The 20,000-nt window shown below is 43.8% G+C and overlaps 1 protein-coding gene across 7 annotated transcripts in view; it reads left to right on the top strand.

The window, feature by feature from the left end:
* Positions 1 to 20,000, top strand: part of adgrl3.1 (adhesion G protein-coupled receptor L3.1) — an 85,320-nt gene that overhangs the window by 46,658 nt on the left and 18,662 nt on the right. For all 7 annotated transcript variants that reach the window (XM_031872012.1, XM_031872014.1, XM_031872015.1 and 4 more), the window contains exons 9-14: positions 551 to 589; positions 7,113 to 7,296; positions 11,557 to 11,679; positions 11,862 to 12,067; positions 14,221 to 14,397; positions 15,357 to 15,566. In XM_031872012.1, the coding sequence (XP_031727872.1) occupies positions 551 to 589; positions 7,113 to 7,296; positions 11,557 to 11,679; positions 11,862 to 12,067; positions 14,221 to 14,397; positions 15,357 to 15,566 (939 nt within the window). The remainder of the gene's footprint in view (positions 1 to 550; positions 590 to 7,112; positions 7,297 to 11,556; positions 11,680 to 11,861; positions 12,068 to 14,220; positions 14,398 to 15,356; positions 15,567 to 20,000) is intronic.

Here is a 20,000-nt window from a genome sequence, read left to right on the forward strand (position 1 = left end):
CCATCCCAAGTAAATCGGCAACATGTGTAAGTGAAATAAATTAATCTGCGTTTGGCTGTTGACCAATTGGCCTGTTTAAAAATAAAAGGGTTAAATATGTGGGAGAAAGAAAAAAAAAAGTCCTCCATAGAAGAGGAAAAGTGTTCCTCTTGTTTTCAATAATGGCCCAATTATATGTACCTAATTGAGTAATTGGCCCGCTTATTATGCTAATTTCTGCGAAGGAAGTCGCATGCAACCAATCACGCACGAGTGGTGTGGTAATTAATGCCATCAATTAAGTTGACAGTGGATGCAGAGAATGAAGAAACAAAGGAACGGAGGTACGGAAAGATGATGAAAAAACGATCTGGAGAAAGACGGTTATGGGAGGATGAATGGAAATGGGGGGGGGAGGGGGGGTAGTAACAATACGTACAAAAGTGGTTTTATTGTAATGTTAATGAAGTGGTTTTGCACGTGAGTGTGTATACTGTATATATATATATATATATATATGTGTGTGCGACTGAGAGGTGTTCGCTAACAGCTGAACTGTTTGAATTTGCAGCTTCAGAAGAGAGAAAGGTCTTGCAGGTTTTTCACACAGGTATTTCCACTTGCTGGTATCGTTGATTGCTTTGCCACACCATAGACCATGTTTTTTTTCTCTCTCTTTCTCTCCCTCTGTCCTCACACTCTGCATGTGCTTCCGCAAAGCAAGCTTGCATGAGTGCGTGTGATCACACGTTGCGACGCTCCGCAGCGGTTGTCTCGTGATTTGCAACCCCCCCCCAACCCTTTGAGGAGGGCGTTGATCCGGCGGCTATACATTGAACCACAAGCGTTGTGTCAGAATCACTGGTGCCAAAAACAAAAAAAAGTTTGAGTCTCCTCAAAGGGTTTTGCATTCTTTTGTTTTTAATATCACTTTTATTTTATTCCCCAACCCCTACAGAATCAATGGCACTGATATGAGGCCACGGTCGATATCAATAATAGCTCATTTATTTTTGCAGTTCTGTCTGCGGAATTGTAAAACAGGCCTGCCTATCCATCTCCATTCAATGAAACGTCCACTCTGCTGCCGAGCGAACAACCGAGCGTGATTGATACTACTGTTGCATATTGCTCGGTCACGGTGCTTTCAACAACAACAACAAAAAGAGAAGAATACCAGCTTGTGTGTTGTGGCTCACAAAGTTGATTTATTCCCCCCCGTCCTTGCTTGTATTGATGTTTGTCCGTGTCGACGCCACGGGCTCACACCTTGAACGGAAACGTTATATGGGCATGTTTCTGGTCAGCTTCAAAAAATAAAAATAATCACTATTCAGAACATCAAGGGGACACCGCCTTCCTCATCCGTGTGCTGTAGATAGACTGCAGAGTAGCTCTGCATCCTCCCTACACACACACACACACACACACACACACACACACCCTTGATGGGCTAGCTCTTTTTCTCCTGATGCAGGCTTTTTTTTTCTCCCCCACCCCCCCGCTCTTCCCCCCTGAAAAGTCTTAACGTCAGCACCAGTCAGCAATGTCACATCACAGAACATGGGCTTAGGACTGTATGCGAGCCGACACGCGCTCTAGCACGCACGCCACAAACATATCATCGACACTGATCTCGTGCCGCCACGTCCAAGCGGTCGGACATCTTTTTTTTTTGTTGATGCGCCTCCTTGATCTGAATACCTGCCGAATTGTAAGGAGTGGCTGTCTTTAAGTCGCAGGTTCAAATGGGGAAAACACTCCGCGCCACACACCTTGTGGCTCTGCACGGGGGAGGGGGGGGGATCGATTCTATAATTAGCCTCAGTAATGTGAAACAAAATTATACCAACAGTCTCTTACTCTTGCCCAGATAGAAATGTGCGTGATTAGGGATGTGGCGTGGTGCTGCCCTCTCCTCGTTAATTATCTACTGCACTAATTGCCAAGTGAGGAGAGTGGGCAGGAGGTTTGAGTTCTTAATAGAGACAAAAAAATAATTGAATTCTCTTTCCTTCTCTCTCTCTCTTTCTCTCTCCTTCTCTCTCTCTCTCCCGCTCACACTTCATCTCTCCTCCTCTCTCGCTTGGTTTGGGGAGCTGGGGACTCGTTTCATGTATACTAAATTGGCAATTTATTCATGATGAAGTTGGTGGTGTGGAGAGGCTTTCATGCTGTAGGCTGGAATTGATGGAGGGAGGTGGAGTCTGCAAGGTAGACTGAGAAAAGAAAAAAACAGAGATGGCGAGGTGGGGTGTAGTACGATTTAAACAGAGAACGAGAGGAGAGTCACAGAAAGAGAAATGGAATGTGAGGGGGGGGGGGGGGTGCAGCGAGGAGACAGTGATGCTCAATGACAATGTCTAATTTGCCCTCTATTTATGGACGGCGGGTCAGAATGTGGCGCGCTGTGAATTTAAAGCCTGATTTAGCTGCGAACTCATCCTGTCAGAAAAGACAAACTCCCAACAACAACAACTGACAGATAAGCCCCGCTCCCTCTGATGAGAAACATTTTCAAAACATGCACTTTTCTCAGAGCTCAGCCAGGCGGCTAGAAAAGAAAAACAAGACAAGAATCCATTTTTTCCTCTGCTCTCGACCCCCACACGCACTTTTTTGGTACTTCTGAACATCCCAACTCTGTCATTTTACAAAGCGTGTATGTGCACATACTATACGTCTGTACATCCATGCGCATGTGCGTGCTCCCCCCCCCCCTCTACTGTGTGGCTGGGAGTAGTAGAACAGCCCAGCTCCAGTCTGTCTTGGCACTGCTGTTTACGCTGGATTACCCCAACGCTTCAAAGCATTTCACTTCTGCCCCATTTACTGGCGCCCATGTCTGTGTGTGTGTGTGTGTGTGAGCAAGTGCACATGCCTACTCTGTAATACATAGTCTCACACACACGCGCGCACACACACACACGCACACAAAACGACACCCTTATCTGTCCCTGCAGAGTCTCTCCTCTCTTTGAAGACCTCTAAAAAAAAAAAAAAAACCTGTCTCCATTTTAGCCCTCAAGTCCTCATACTTGATAGAAATGTCACCAACAGGCACCAGAGCTCACACACACACAAACACATATATTCCATCTTCTAGTTTCTGATGTGGAAATGTCTGGACCTCAAGGAAATCACACCCCTTCTTCTCCCCTTTACCTATCTCTCTCTCTCTCTTCCTCTCCAGATCCCAATCTCCGCGCCCAGCGAATTAAATTTCAATGAAAAAAATAATATGAAATTGAAAATGTGAGATAATCAAAAGTTCAATGAAAGGCAATGAAAAAAGTTTAATGAGAGTAGAGAGGAGACGGGGGGGGGGGGGTTTATCTAAAAACACATCAAAGTGAACTTAAGCGAACAGAAAGCAGTGGCACTGCCGTCATATCAGCAGAGCCCCACAGAGCACCCCTCTCCTCTCTCTCTCCGTCAGCCTGAGCTGCTACTGTACAGCAAGTGGAGCAGAATGATGCGCTGCAATGCTTCTCCCGCCCCTTGTGCACGCCCTCAAACAGGCACACACACACACACACACACAGTTTAATGCCAACACACATACCAGCACATACAAAAACACTTGATGTATGGAATGTTTATGTCACTGTATATGGGCTCATCCATTCACATCACATTGGAGCACAGATTAAAATGGACAATTCCCCTTAATAGAAGAAGAAGCTAACAAAGAAGTTCTTGTTTCATACAAATTGGGAGTTTGGGCCATCATTTATATCAGAAATGCATTGTGGAATTGTTGCCAAAAGTTTTGGGCAGGGATGGAAAATGTACAATATGTTACTGATGTTAAATGTGCTGTTACTCGAGTACAAGTACATTTAAATCATTTGTGTAAAAAAAGTAGATCAGTTCCAATGTACTCTGGGTAAAGCCTTATATTTAAAAAATAAAGGGGGAAAGAGGGGTGAAGGGAGTTACAAGTCAACATATAGGACTACACATCACCCCACTGTCCAAAACAACAATAGGATTAATTTATTTAGTATTAAGAGCACTCTGCAGCCTGTACAATGCAACTAATTATCAATTGCACAACCAGAAAAAAAATAATAAAAGCTCACAATTAAATCAATAAATAGAAAATCTATTCGCACCGCGGCGGGTTGAAGAAAAATATTAAGCGACTGAAATGACCGACACCTATTGTAAAATCAACAGCAGGATGTGTACAAAATGCAATAGCTTTTGCACACCGCGCAGACACAGACGCGCACGAACGCACGCACACAACCACCGTGGTTGTTTTATCTTTTATTACACCGCGTGGTAAGTGGGCTAAGCTAGTTTTCACCTGTTTGTACGTTGTTCGGCGAGTCTCGTGCGCCGCCCCTCAATCCACTCCGGGTTCCGTTCAAACTTTTTACTGCATAGCTTACTGATCTATCCACATTGTTTTATAATACAAGTTGCTTGCTGTACTTTAGGGTAATTTGATAAAATATAGTGGACAAAATGCATGTAAAATGGCAGAAGATAGTGTAAAAAATGGCTATCATTGGAAGTACATACAGAAAGTATTAATCATTATAATACTGTTCACAGTGTTCATCCACCAGGGCTACAACTAATGATTCTTTTTTATTTTTCATAACTATTTTAATTAATTATTCTCATTTTGGTAATAAACTGTCAGAGAATATTGCAAAATTCAGTCAGAAAAGCATAAAATCTGGAACAAGAGAATGTTTGGTTATTTTGTTTAAAGAAGCATCGTAGTCTTCTGTCACAGCCAATGAAAACGATGGAGACAGAAACGAGTAGCTGGGTGTATACCCGCGTGTGTGCGCTTCATATCCACTCCTGCTTATTCTGGTTGTTTGCTGAAGCAGTTGATTAATTAGTTTTTGTTTACATGTAGCCCTCCCAAACTCATCCGATATGCATTCCAGCTAATTAGCTGCTAGTGCTAAAAGAGGACATAACATTATCATTATCATGTGTGTGATGTTTACTGTATCTACATGTGGATGTCACACTCCTCAAAAATAAACAGGTGGGATTAGCTCTGATTCCAGAGGACAACCGCACGTTTTGTAGCACAACAATATTTTTTCTATCCAGGGACGCTTTTTCTGTACCCGCTGCGCACACACACAAAATGTTGACTTCTCGACGATCCCTGTTGCATCTCTTCCCTCCCCCTCCTGCTCTCTCGTTTCTCCATAACCCCTGAGTGGAAAAGGGGCAGAGAGGGAAGTCAAATGGTTAATTTGTGAACACCAATAAACCGATGTCTCTCACTCTTCCTCCTCGCCCTTGCAATTCTCCCCTGGACGACCCCCCCCCCCCTTTGCTTGTATAATGGCACCTGCGTTCCTTTTTATTTTCACCTCCCCATCCCGTCCTCCCTCCTCCTCAAGGGGGGAGAAGCGCTGAAAAAGCGAGAGATAAGTGAGGGATGGTAATGCGTTCGCAGGGACAGTGGTTTACAGTCGTAGAAAGACAAAATAAAGAGACAGTCAGGCAGTGTGAGATGTGTGCGTTTGATAGCACCTGTATTCGCTCCCCCCCCGCGCCTGTTCCCAGCGGACGCCTGTCACCACGGACTCACTGGACTGTTTTATCGCTCTCCCAAGGCTCTCCCCTCTTTCTCCTTCTTCTCCCCCCTTCTCCACCGGCTCTCTTTTCTCTCAGTTTCTTTATCTCTCCCAGGGTCTTTTGAGACGGGTGTGTGGGTGTGTGTGTGTGTGTGTGTGGTGTTCATGTCTGAAAATGAGGAGGTGAATTCTTAAGAGCATAAAGGAATGTGAGCCGGAGACAAAATAAGTATTGTTACACGGGGAGCGATTCATCCACGCGAGCCAACTCTTCTCCGTTTGGTAATATTTTTGGATTCAAAACCGCTGTGCGCGTCTGGATACGACCCAGCAGACATTATCTGATAAAACACTCATTTCTTCTCAGATCCTCAAGCACAAGTTTTTTCAACTCAAAGATAAGACTGTTGCTTAATAAAGAAAATGTAGACCGAAATGAACCAGGTTTGGGGGTGTAGACACATGGTGATTGCAATCAGCTAATTAGCTTAGCTTGATTTTCGAGACTGGTCTGATTGCAGCTGCGGCAAGGCGTTCCAAGTAGATCATTGGTTCACGTGGAACGAAAACGTTATTGTCCTGTTGTATTACATTCGGCTTGAAGTACAATTTAACTCACTTTTTGTCAAATTCTTAATTTATTTTCAACAATATTTGTGACTTTGATGAGACATGTGAGACAAACTAAGCTAACTTGGCTGAGAGTTACATTAACATAATTAATTTAAATTACTTAACTTGATTTTAACAAAGCTAGCTCGCTTCTCGCAAGCAATTCAACTTCCATTGATGCTGATCATTTAATAACATCCTCACATAGCCTACACAAGATAACTATTGACCAGTGTCATAACATATGAATGAAGCCCATCTTGGTTTGTTGTCTGTTGTCATTTGTTGTGTGTCTTTCATCACACCATTAAGTACGTTGATGGACTGATGTACTGTTTATCAGACCACAAATAAGACAAGAATTAGCATTAGCTCGCTAGTGCAGCCTCCGCCTCACTCCCTGCCACTGGCAAGCTTCTCCTCCGGAGCTCCCGTCTGCTCTGCTCCCGGCAAAGTAGTCTGCCAGCGGCGGGGAGTGAACTCTACGTTAATAACTAACAGCCAGAACCAGCTGTGCATTGAGAGAGAATAGAAGTAGTGAAAGTGTGCACGCTTGTGCCCAACGAGCCAACCAAAGCTCTGGCCGTTTCTGTAATGCGCTACAGAAATGCCCCCGCCACGGCTGCAATCAAACTGTGCTGTGATTTTCAAAACTGTACTTTTTATTTAACAGCTTCTGTGTTTTTGCCTTTGTAACGTCTGCATGGGAATGCCGCATTTTGCACCGCTAACATTTTCTTTTTTGCTGTCGTCATAATTTATCAACGTGATAAATGAAAAGCCACTGCATTCTCACTGTTGCATCCCACTGCTGTCTTCAGTAGTTGTGGTGTAACGATGTTATTTGTACTGTGAATGGGTTTGCATTCATTTTTACATCAGCGTCATTTTCCGAAAGTGATAAAAGTGTGAGCAGTGGCTTCCTCCGTGTGACCGCCATGTTTTCTGCTGCTGCCACAGGCTATGGTGGAGACGGTGAATAATTTGCTGCAGCCGAGAGCCCAGGCGGCGTGGAGGGAACTGCCCATCAGCGGGCAGCTACACTCGGCCACTCTTCTCCTCGACACGGTGGAGACTGGGGCTTTTATGTTAGCTGACAACCTCCTCAAGACTGACACTGTGCAGGAGACCACTGACAACATCCGTGAGTAAAATGTCTTTTTTTTTTGGTTCCTTCCTGTCCTCCAAACTCAGTTGGACCTTGCAACCGTCAAGGAGCCTGTTGAGATTCCCCCAAGCAAGAGACTTAAACCTCCATTTGCTCCGGTGAAGCTACACAGTGTGGCTGGAATGGGCATTCCTCAGGTGTTAAATTATAGGAGCACAAAGTATGGCTCAGCTGAAACAACATTTTTTATTTTGTTGACTTTGCCCGATTACAATGCAATATAAGGAAGCGTTTTACGACGTGTTCTCATTTTGCATAAATATGGTTCTTAGATTTCACAGTATTTTCTTTCTTTCTTCTCTTTTTTTTTCCTTTTAGTGATCCTATAATAACGTTAACCAGCCCAGGCTGCTGAAGATCTAAGAATATGATGTAATATCAAAGTAAGAGGCAAAGCTGACAGCAGGCATTACTGAACCCGCCGCCTCAGATCTATGTCTTACATTATAATACAAACCAGAAACAAAGTACACTGTAAAACTTCACAGTGCATCGAATTGTATCACCATCCCTCATGTGCGCAGTTACCCACACGCGTTCTATTCATGAGAACGGACACGAGTAGTCATGAATGGAAGTGGGGCAGAATAATCCTATTGTTTTACAGCTTAGGTGGTTAAGAGAGAAACGCATGCAAGATTAGCTTGTAGTGTGACCGCATGAATCCGAGCTAAACTGCACCAGGCCCATACAATCATTGGATAAAGATGTCAACATGTTTATGGCATTATGTGATTGTATGTTTATATTATGTCGATTTTAGGTTAGAGATATTGTTCTGACAAGAAGAATTTCAGACTGAAACACAAGTGTAAAATATTTTTGCACCCCTAGAAATGAGGCTTCCAAAAGAGTTCTTCTTGAAGAGCTGAGGTTCTTCCCATGAACCATTTGCTTCTGAAGAAAGTTTTTTTCCAAGGGTTCTTTGTGACACAAAAGGTTCCATTAAGAACCCATTTCATCCAAAGAACCCTTTTTGGAAGGAAGAGTTCTTCAATGATTGTTAAAAGCATGGGTGTTAAAAAGGAACGCCCACAATCCAGCCAAAATACCCCCCAAAAAAACTGTGATTGTGAACCATGATTGTTGTGGGATCAGCCCGGCCCTTAAGGGATATTGATGAAACCCTTAGAATATAGAAAGGGGTCTTGATAGAATCCATTGGTTGGGTTCTAGATGAAACCCTTGTAATATAAAAGGGAAGAACCCCGAGATGCATTCTTGTTAGCACCCTTACAAGGTGCAGAGCTTCTGCATAGAAACTCCTGAGAGGGTTCTGGGTAGAACCATTACAACAGTAGAAACCATCATAGGGGGTTCTGGGTAGAACCATTCACAGGTGGTTTTAGGTATAACCCCTCTGAAAGGGTTCCAGGTGGAACCTTTACAAAAGGTTTTACCATCAACCAAAAAGGGTATACCCTATTTTTTTTGTTGCACCTTTAAAGGGACGTCAGCAATAACCGCGTTTTAACGTTTCAATTCTGAATAACGGAAACAACTTCCGGTTTTATATCACAGTATGATAAAGAGTGGTGAATGGGCTATTTATATGAATAATATACATAATCATAGGATTCTGAGGAAATGTATTTAGTCAATGTCACAACTCTTTTACTAAAACACAGGCTCTAGCCTGCCGCCATTGACTGGTAGTCTGCCCCTGACTGAGAAAAGTTACAAATTTGTGCCAAAATATTACTGAATTTTAAAAATGTAATAACTCTCAGAAAATAAAAGAAACTAATAATAACTAAAATAAATATAGCTGTGATTGCGTTTGCCAGACATTTATGGCACCAAGACAACATGTTCAGTGGACTGAATGTATTTCCAGCTCTACGCGCCTGCTTTATTATGTAGAGCTTGTCGAGCTGTCAAACAGAGGTCATAATGAAGAGGTAAAGGTTGTTGTGTGAATGATTTTGAAGGGTCAAATCCACATAGACCCATCCTCATCTGACAAAATGCAAAGGGAAAAAAGATGGCCTAAGGCAGGGATGAATTGTTTACCAGGGACAAGAATTATTATTTATTTATTTTCCCCATATTTGCCTCCCTCAGCTTGTAGGCGGAATTGACAAAGCAGAACAAAGCTGGTTATTATGGCGTTGTGCACATCACTTTCCCCCCGTCCTCTCTCTTTCTCCTCCCTGCGTCTCTCCTCACTGATCCTCTCATCATCGGGCCATAGAATGAGGCAGAAACGCCGGAGAACAAAAGCCCTCTTTTCGGGCCTTTTAGTCGACGGTTTTCATCTGCACCCATGACCAGTAAAGTTGCAATCACTTATGTTCCCCCTTCATCATCTTCCTGTTTACTCCACTTCTGATTTGAGATTTCAAAACGTTCCTGCAATTCATCTCCACATTCACTGGGCTCGTGCGCACAACCCACTTAAGAGATGAAAAGTCATGAAGGAGGAGCGGCGGGACGGAGGATGATGAGGAAAGAAGAAGAGTGGATGAGCGTGTGCTTGAGGGTGATGGCGGTGGTGGAATGTCGAATGATGCTTTGAGGCTCTTTTTTTTTTTTTCTGCTCACTCTCGCATCAGTAGCCAATGAAATCACATCTATTTAAATCACACGACGGGGCGATAACATTACAGTATGTCTCTTTCTGTCAGACAGACAGCGGAGACAGATTGTACAGTCCTCACAACATGACTTTGTCTCGTTGTCCCTTGAGTTTAGGAGCAACGGTTCATTCCCAGCAACTGCCGTCCTACACAATTTCACCTTACATAATTTTTAGACTTGCGTCTCCACCGATACCCCCTCCCCTCCTGAACGCACCACATGAAGTTACATAAACAGTCATCGAGATGTAGGCTATAGCACATCTCTGAGGAAACCATCTTTTTTGTGGAAATTATCGTCTTCTCCTTTTTTGTGCCGTTAATCTTCCCTCCCAGCTAATCCAGTGGGCAGATCCAGTGTGATTATCTCTCCCTTTTATTCACAACCGCCTCTCATCTCTCTCCTCCCATCCTCACTTCCTTCTCTCTCTCTCTCTCTGTCTCTCCCTCCCTCCCTCGCCACTCTCCTCCCTGCACTTTTTTAAGCCCCCCATTTTCCAATTCTTTCAGTGCAGACTGAGCGAAGGGAATAAATTATCTTGAATGACATGTTTTAAAGAAGCCACTACAGGTGATATTATTATGTTAGATTTGTTTGTGTGACTGCGCGCCGCAGCACCCGGCAGATGAACAAATGGTGTTATTATTAGAACCAAAACAATGATTTGAAGGGATAACACAGCGGTAACAGCGTGCACGTGTGATAACGATAATGAACGAGTGTGTTTCTTCGGAGGAGGATCGTCATGACAAGGATGCTTTAATTAGATTAGACTCAGCGTGTTTCTGATGCCCCGCTGCTTGAGCGTGGGCGTGGATGTGTGTGTGTGTGTGTGTGTGTGTGTGTGTATGTACATGTGTGTTTAGCTTGGCTCATGCACAAGTAAGGCACACTTGAGCAGTGTTTCTCTTCCTCTCTGCCAGTATTTGCATATCAGTGTCTGTGTTTATGTCTGCCTGCCTGCTTCTCTCTGCATCCATTTCCTCCTCTCCCAGGCCTCAGCATCTCTTGCCTTTGTGCCCTATCCGTTGTACCCTATGGGAGGATACAGTCTTCTCGCCACTCTAGTCCTCTGCTCTCACTATACCCTTTTTTTTCTTATCTTTTTTTTTTTTTACCTCTCTCTAGTTCTTCTTCCTCACCTCCTCAACTTCCTTTCCTTCCACTCCCCCTGCTCCTCCGCTCTCATTTCTATCCGAGCACGTCCTTGTGTTGTTTATTCGATCAAGGAGCTGTTTTTACCCTGAAAGCAGTGTCTAAATCACCAAATCACTCAGAAGCACAAGCGATACGACGGAGGTGTAATTAGTCCTTAATTAGAAACTCTAATACATTACAACGCCGTGATCGGAAAATGTGCTAACGAACCTGGATGGAGAAATGTGATTCCCACGATGCAAGAGGGAGGCTGGATTATATACCTCCATGTGTTGGACCCAGTTGCCTGGAGACAGAAGTTATTTCACTTTGATGTGTGTCAGACTTTTTTTTCTTTGTTCGGCTGTGAAGCACTTAGTGAGAAAACATGGTTATTACAAGAGGCTGCAAAACAAACCTGATGTGTGCTGTGCTATGGCTTGACATAGTGTCTGTGTGTGTGTGTGTGTGTGTGTGTGTGTGTGTGTGTGTGTGTCTGTTCATGTGTGTGTGTTCCAGAGCTAGAAGTGGCCAGGCTAAGCACGGAGGGGAACCTTGCCGACCTGACATTCCCTCAGTCAGAGCTACATGGAAACGCCATCCAGCTGTCAGCCAGCACCCTCAAGCAGCACGGCAGAAACGGTAGAAGAGAAATCTCACATTCTCTCTCGCTATGAAGTCTGTGACCCCCCCCCCCCCCTCCTTATCTCTGTCCAACCGTCTTGCAATGTTTCTTTCTCACATCCGCCGTCTATTTCTGTCGTCACGCATTGAGCCGACGATAACCGAACCTCCTCCCTGTTTCCCGTGTGTTCTCCTCACAGGGGAGATCAGGATGGCCTTCGTCATGTACAGGAACTTAGGGGCCTACCTGTCCACGGAGAACGCAAGCGTCCGGCTGGGCAGCGAGGCGGTCTACCCCAATTACTCCGTCATCGTCAACTCCCCGGTCATCACGGTGTCCATCAACAAGGAGAGCAATAAGGTGTACCTGTCCGAGCCCGTGATCTTCACTGTCAAACACCTGCAGGTGAGGGAGATGCCACGTTGACGACTTCTTTTGCGATCAATGAAAGGATAACTTTAGGTGAGATAATGGGACTAAAGTGGAGGTTAAAGGATAAGGCAGATAGATAGTGTCTGTGTAGCGGAAGCCATTAAGAAAAAGTAGGGAGTGCTGCACTGGGTCAAGAAACCCAATGGTGGTAATGTTGAAGTAAAAATGCAGTTGCTCTTTAAGGATAGGGCAAGCAGTGAAGTACTAATAAAGTACAAATACTTTAAACGGCATCACTATGACTTTGAACAAGCACAATTTAGTGTACTCCCTTGTGACTATTTTTACATTGTAGGGCTCAATAAGGCTGTTGTCAGTTTACACTATTGTTTACTCTTTATTGTTATCCTTCATTTATATATTTGATTGACATTGCTCTCTATTTTTGCCAATATATTTGTGAGTATTACAGATTAAATTTGCACAGCTCATATTTGCAAATGGTTATTTTTACACTGTTCTTTTCAGTTATTGAGCTCAATTTGTGGTTTAATACATATCTAGAAAGGTGGCCTCAGTTGAGTGAAGATCTCCATCAGGTGTGTATGCAAAAACCACTGCAGTATTGTGTGATAGAATGAATTCAACCCACTATTGTTCTAGAGACCAATGGGCTGAAAGGCATCGTAATGGCAGTATAGAACAGGGAAAGTGTGAGTCGCTGCAACCATGAGAGGTCTTTGGCCACTCAAAATATTCCGCAGTTTAGTGCAGCAGAATACAAGATTAGCCGTGGACAGATACAGAGGTGCACACTCGCTCATGTGCACACGCACACACGACCGATCGCACAATCCTCCCGGTGGAGATGATAAGAATTTTTTATTTTTAATTTTTTAATTTAATTTGTACTTTATTTGTACTTTATTCCACTCTGCCATACACCTCCACTGCCACCCAAAAACTTAAGAAACACATAAATGTGCCACACAGTTGAACTGGTTGACATTGGCTCTGCACTGTATTTCGATTCAATTTCCCACACATGCCGTCCCGGTGATATAAACACTCACTAGAGCACCAATTGTGTGTTAATCCACAGCTGAGAATAGTTCCCATAAAAAGGACTTTTTACTCTTGTTTTAGTAACGTTTGCTGAAACCCACAGTGCCCTAGCTGTTTAAGGATTAGGTTATGAGTCGCCCGGGCTTAAGTGCCACAAACAGGTTGGGGAAGTCAGAAAGTACTGACTAATGGACTAATGTTGGGTTTGGTCCTTTTCATGGAATTTGTTGACAATAAGAACAATACTGAATAACAAAATCCTTTGATAGACTCTAGACTTGAGACTGATAGACTCACAAAAATTATGACATTTCAAATTGCTTTTTATAGCTGTGGTCATAAGTAAATGAATGGACCTATTACAAGAAAATGTTATAATGCTGCGTCATTGTTTAGCGATCTGAAAGACTTGCGCTTTTCTGAACAAGAATTGTGAAATCCTTTTCACACTACCAGACTTGATTGACGTTGACTTGCCCCAAATGACACAGGAACAGCTCCGGTATTGACCACAGCTACAGACTGAATAAGGGTATGATGCCACATTGCTTGATACTGTAGGAATTGCGGTGCTCCATGCAACACTTTGTATGTTGTGTTGCTCATTCACCAAGCAAATGTTGATCCAGTTGGTGATCCAGCTTGTTGGCAGCAAAGAAATCCTCTCTGTTTCACTTGCTCATTTTGAGAGTAACTTTACAAACCACACACACACACACACACACACACACACACACACACACACACACACAGCTCCATCAGTTTACACAACACAAGCGGCTCCTACACTTCAGAATCTCACACAGCAATCACGGACGCGGCGCCGCCGCCTCCTGCCACGGCTCCGTGTTTATTTGTTGCTGCATTCTGTCCCTTCTGTTTGTTGCTTTGTTGTTGTGTGTGCTTGACTCCCCTCTCTGTGTTCCTTCCTCTCCATCCTTTTCTCCACCAATTCCTCCCACCGCTTTCTCACTTTCCTTGGCTCTCCCGGCGCTCCATCTTTTCTACCTCCCACCTCCCCATGACTAAATATCCGTTCCATGCCTCCTTGCTCCCCCTCCCACCCCCCGCCTTCTCGCTTTCTCCCTCTCCCTTCTCCTCCCTCCCTCCCTCGCCCCCAGCATTCGGAAGAGAACTTCAATCCCAACTGTTCGTTCTGGAGCTACTCCAAGCGCACCATGACGGGATTTTGGTCTACCCAGGACTGTCGTCTGCTGGCCACCAATCGCACGCACACCACCTGCTCCTGCACACACCTCACCAGCTTCGCGGTGCTCATGGCCCACGTGGAAGTGAAGGTAGGCGTTCACACTGCGGCGCCTTCCATGCCGGGGATGGGCGGGATCAAAGAGTCAGTTGTTCATCGTTCGATCAGCGGTGGCTGGCGAAGGCTGGTCAACAGATTCAAAAATAAAAAAGGGGGGGGGGAAGGAAACCACAACATCTCGAAAATAGATTAGACCTCTCCAGACTCTCCAGTACTGAGTAATCATACTTGGCAGGAGAAACTCTTTACAATTGATTCGTCAAACCAGATGATGACATTGGGTTGACAAAAAAAAAATGCACTTCAAACATTCAGTGTCTGGAGGTTCCAAAACAGAGATGAGAAAGACAAAAGCTGCAGCTCCTATTTTATTGTGAAAATGACTGATCAGAAGGTGAACGTGGCCCATTTATTTTGATATCCATGAGCCCACATGAACCCACAGCGGATGAAAACCTTATTGTCCCGCTGCGTGTGGGATAAGCCCTCTTTGTCTCCTCTCTTTTGTAACGTTAAGTTCCTCCCTCAAAAAAATTGTCTCTCGTAACTCTGGATGTCGCCTGACACCCGATCTCTCCCTCCGGGCCGGCGGCCGACGTGTGTTACTTCTGAAGGGGTCATGGTCAGAGCTAGCTCGGCGGCCCTTTTGTGTACACAGTGTGGGGGTTTGGGCAGTAGATCCATCACACCGGCGCCATGTTGAACATTGCTCCGCCTGCCAGGCTGCGGGGACACTGATGGATAGAGCCGGCACACCTGTGCAACTCGGCGTACCGCTGTGGCCCTGAACGCTCAGTACCACAGACTCAGTGAGGGGAGGGGACGGGATGAGGAAGTGTGTCTGTTCCTACAGTATGTTTCATGTCACAACAACATGACTCGTGTATGTTTCTAGCAAGCCCGAGCGAAACACATAGCTAAATATAGTGGCTGCAAATGGCGAATCGAATGAATCCACAACAAGCTCGTCTCTCGCTTCTCTCGCCACAGAAATCGGACAGCATGCACGACCTGCTGCTGGACGTCATCACATGGGTCGGGATCCTGTTGTCGCTGGTGTGCCTGCTCATCTGCATCTTCACCTTCTGCTTCTTCCGCGGGCTGCAGAGTGATCGCAACACCATCCACAAGAACCTCTGCATCAGCCTCTTCATCGCAGAGTCACTGTTCCTGGTGGGGATCAACAGGGCCGATCAACCGGTAGGTATCACGCATACGTTGTTCTCTTGACTGTAAGCAGTGGACAGTCCATCGTTTATTGGAATAGAGATGAAATAGATAAATACAAGCAGATATTTTGCACACAGGCTATGTTTCAAAGTGTTTTAACCATGCTGTGTTGGCAGAGGCTTAGCATAACTGCCCACTGACCAATACCACCGATCATACTGCATCGTTGGCAGAGGAAACAGTTGCTGTCAATGGTTGACCACATCGCAGCGACATGAATAAGATTACATTACATAAGATAACATTCAAGTGTTCCCGGAATAAAAGAAGAAAACACAAATTTCTCTGAGAGGCTGTTAAATAAACCATAATCTTTGTATTCAAACAAGCCTGGATTATGCAACGTTTGTTGTAAACGGGAAAAAGGCGGAGTTTGCATGCTCAGTTTTCCACGACATCATTACTGTACTGAGCGTGAGAGCCCTCCTCAGATTAATCATTTTACAGTTTGCGGCAGAATTCAGAAAGGATTGTCAACTAAAGGCAGAAAAGCAGACAAAAACATTGCTGTAACATTAGGTTTACTAGCACAGTCAGGTTCTATATAAATATAATGTTCTTATATGTCCCCAGTTGCAAAGGAAGGGATTTACAATGTGCATATTACAGAGACTTCCTTATTGACTAGATGATGCATTATGGCTTGTGTATTTGCTTTGTTGTAGCTTAGCTGATGTTTATGCTGTGCTTCAGTATTCTGTTGCTGTTATTAGTCATCCCCTCCCCTCAGGCTAAAAAAGCTGCAGTCTATCCGTTTTGCCAGGGAATCCTGTTGGTTGTGAGGGGGATGTTTGTAGAAAAATAGAACGCTCACAAACAAAGCCCATGTGAGGCAGGGTAGTGAAGACGAGTTCAACCTGCATTTGACCGTTGATATTAGAGTTTCACGGAAGGCCAGAGTGTGCACACATCACTGCTAGAGCTGTAGAATTACCTAGTATTATAATAACATACTTTTAATGTGTTATAATCTCCTTATAGCATGGTAGTTATGGTATAGTTATAACTGTTTAATATTCACAATTAATAAATAAATAATATCATCTAACCTATGCAAAAACAACACATGACATTTTTTTAAAATATTTTTACTTTAATTAATAATGTATTATAATGTACTTTCCTTTTTATTGTGTTTTGATTATTTTTATAAAGTATTTTGAATATTCAGGAGTGCTTATATCTATAATTACTCAGTGCTATAAGCAGGTAATAACGCATTATTAGTATGTTTATAATGCAGTATAGACATGGGGATCTTAGAAAGTGTTACAGAAACTTCACATGAATTCAATTGGTAGCATTGAAACACATTGAACCTGAGATTACGAAATACAGTACTGTGTCGTAAACGACTCATGAGCAGAGCCAGGCCGGTTCAGATGATGCATGTTGATGTTCAGACCAACCTTAGGGTTAATTCTGGGTCTCTGTGTCACTCTGAATTGGCAGTGTGTCATTGTGTGCATCAAAATGTCAAGGAAGTAATACAATGATCCTCATCCTTCTGAGTCAGTGAGGCATTCAAGTAGAACCTGTTCATGAATGCAGCATGCTCCACATCTCTACCACAGAGCAGTTATTAGGCCCTCTGCTGATAGCTTCGTTAGAGTAGCAGGTTGACCGGCTCAAGTGGACTCAATTTGATTCCGACAGTGTTGCCGCTCTCTGCAGTCATTGAGGCCTGTGCAAAAAAAAAGCTAAAATAACTTCACTAGTTATAACCTAATTGCTCACTTTATATGTTCCACTCCCACTACCCAAACCTTAACAGATTGGACTTTCTATTGCGGTTAATGATGCATGACCTCGGCTGCTCGTGTGGAATTGCACTCAGCTTTTGCAACTCAAAAACGCAGAAGATGAGGAGGAACAAAATCAAAATGGAAAGATCCAACCGATATCAATCTCCATCCCTAATGATGCACAGTGCTGTTGTGGCTCGACCATGGTCTGCATTCCAGTCACAGCCCATGTTGTTAAATCCGTATGGACCAGTGGCGGACTGAGGTGATCTGAGGGGCAGGGGCGGAAAAAAATGAAATAAAAAGGGCACCAGAATGCGGAATGTTTTCTAGCATGTAGGGCAGCCTTTATGGCACTGCATCACATTTTCTCCATTTAAGGGCACCCATTAGTGCACAGCATCATGTTTTCTCCAGTGGATGGCACCTATGACAGCTCTTTATAAGGGTTTCTCCACTGGAGGGGTGTCCTCGAGGGTACTTCATCATATTTTCTCCTTAGAGAGCACTTTATCATGTTTTCTCCATTGATAGAGCACTCTAGAGAGCACTTTATCATGTTTTCTCCATTGATAGAGCACTCTAGAGGGCACTATATCATGTTTTCTCCATTGATAGAGCACTCTAGAGAGCACTATATCATGTTTTCTCCATTGATAGAGCACTCTAGAGGGCACTATATCATGTTTTCTCCATTGATAGAGCACTCTAGAGGGCACATTATCATGTTTTCTCCACTGGAAGGGCATCCTAGAGGGCACTTCATCATATTTGATCTACCATAGGGGTGTCCAAGAGGGCTGTTTTGCTGTGTTTGTTTTGAACATGAGGGCACAAACTGGGGGTGAACCCTGAGTCCACCAGTGCTTTAAACCTCACTTGGATGCAAGCACTTACACAAAAAAATCCAATGAGTCAGATTCTGAGATGAAACATTGTCCTTTAAACTGGGCAAGGTCAACGTATGCTGGAGGAAACCTTGATGCTGTTTGAATCATTACGGACCGCATGTCTCTTGGAGGAAGTGCTCAGGGCCGTATCATTTATCTCCTGCGTCTGAAGCATTAGAGCAGCCTCAGTTCTTCGCGTCCCTCTGAGCGTTCAATGAGAAAACATTTTTTAGAGTTTTGCGTAATTCTCTGTCTGTGTATGTAGGTGTGTGTTTGCGTGGGAGGGATCATGTTGCTTCATTTGTACGTGTGCCGCCGTATTTGTGTGTGCTGTTAATTACCGGTGACTATTTGTGACCTCCATTAACATCTTCGGCGTCACTTAGCTCGCAGACGGTTAAGCCAGTAATTCCAGCAGGAAAAACGAAATGACTTTACAGAAGCAGACACTCTTTTTTTTTTTTACCTGTGTGTGCGTGCGTGTGCGTGTGCACGTCTTTGTGTGTGCGATCATTAGAAATGGAAATGAGTGACTCCCTCGCCCCCTAAACTCATTGTCTCTCAGACATTAGGTAATTGTCTTTCGCTGCAAAACCCTCGCTTCTAAAAGTCTGTCTGTTAGCTCTTCCATCCAAAGATTTAGGAGCGACTCTGTAGATTACAACGTCGCCATGAACGTGACGGGCCACATCTCACCCGCCTGCTTTTCTTTAGCACCCCTCTTTTCTTCCCATCCGTTTGCCAAAATTGTTAATGCGGTTTCAGGTTTGATACCCCTCTTTCATTTTTCCTGCCGCTCATCCCCCTTTGCTGCTCTGTGTTTCTCTGTCTCTTTTACATTCAGGAAACTCTCTCACAGGGCTCTCTAAGTATTTTATCATCCACCTCTCTAACTCTTTTACATTCCTTTTATCCGTCACTTTCCACTGGCTACTAACAATGTGATTTAAAGACCCACTTACTCACTTTCAGTGTGAATGTCTCACCAATGCTTGGTACAGGTGGGTACCAATGGTATCTATTTAGATTTTTTATATTGGACAATTAGCTCACAGTATTATGATCATTAAAACATACAGTTCAGCTCTAATGATGGCATAAAATCCCAAACTATCCAGTATTATGAAAACTGATGGCTTTTCCCAAAAAAGTGCGAAATTGTTTGTGCGCTTTGTCTCTTTCATGCCGAGCCAGTGAGTTATTTTTGCAGTTGTTCCACTCGTTTTGTTCATTGTTGACATTGACCAAAAAAAAAATCACATTGTATTTTTAACAGTGTTGAAGTCCCCCTCCTTCTCTCCTTCTCTCTCAGCCCATTTTGAAAGAAGTGCTTTGCTACTTCTGTTTGAAATGTGGACAATCAGAGGCGGTGGCAGCACCGACTTGTCACTTCTATTTCCTCATTTATCTTCTTAGATGACTCGTAGATGTAGACGTGGAGGGAAATGTGAAGGGGAGCTCAACTAATGTCGCTATCTGGAAGTGAATTTGAGTCAGTCTGTCGCCTGTAATTGTTGTTATAGTGCACTGTGATTGTGAGTTCCCCTTTCTGTTTGCCTTATCCTCTCCCTCTCCTGTCTATTCCAGTATCGGCGGCCCAATTGTTAATCCCTCACATTTCCTTATTTTAATGTGATAAATGATTACTTTCTTATCGCCCGCATAGTTTGTGTATTTTTTTTCTACTTTCCAACTCACTCAGATTAAATACTGCTTGTGCATTTTCTCGTGTAAAGTGTTACTGTGTGTTTTTTAAAATCCTCTCCACC

Source organism: Anarrhichthys ocellatus, unplaced genomic scaffold (genome assembly GCF_004355925.1).
Source record: "Anarrhichthys ocellatus isolate YVR2014 unplaced genomic scaffold, GSC_Weel_1.0 scaffold61, whole genome shotgun sequence".
Lineage (NCBI taxonomy): Eukaryota > Metazoa > Chordata > Actinopteri > Perciformes > Anarhichadidae > Anarrhichthys > Anarrhichthys ocellatus.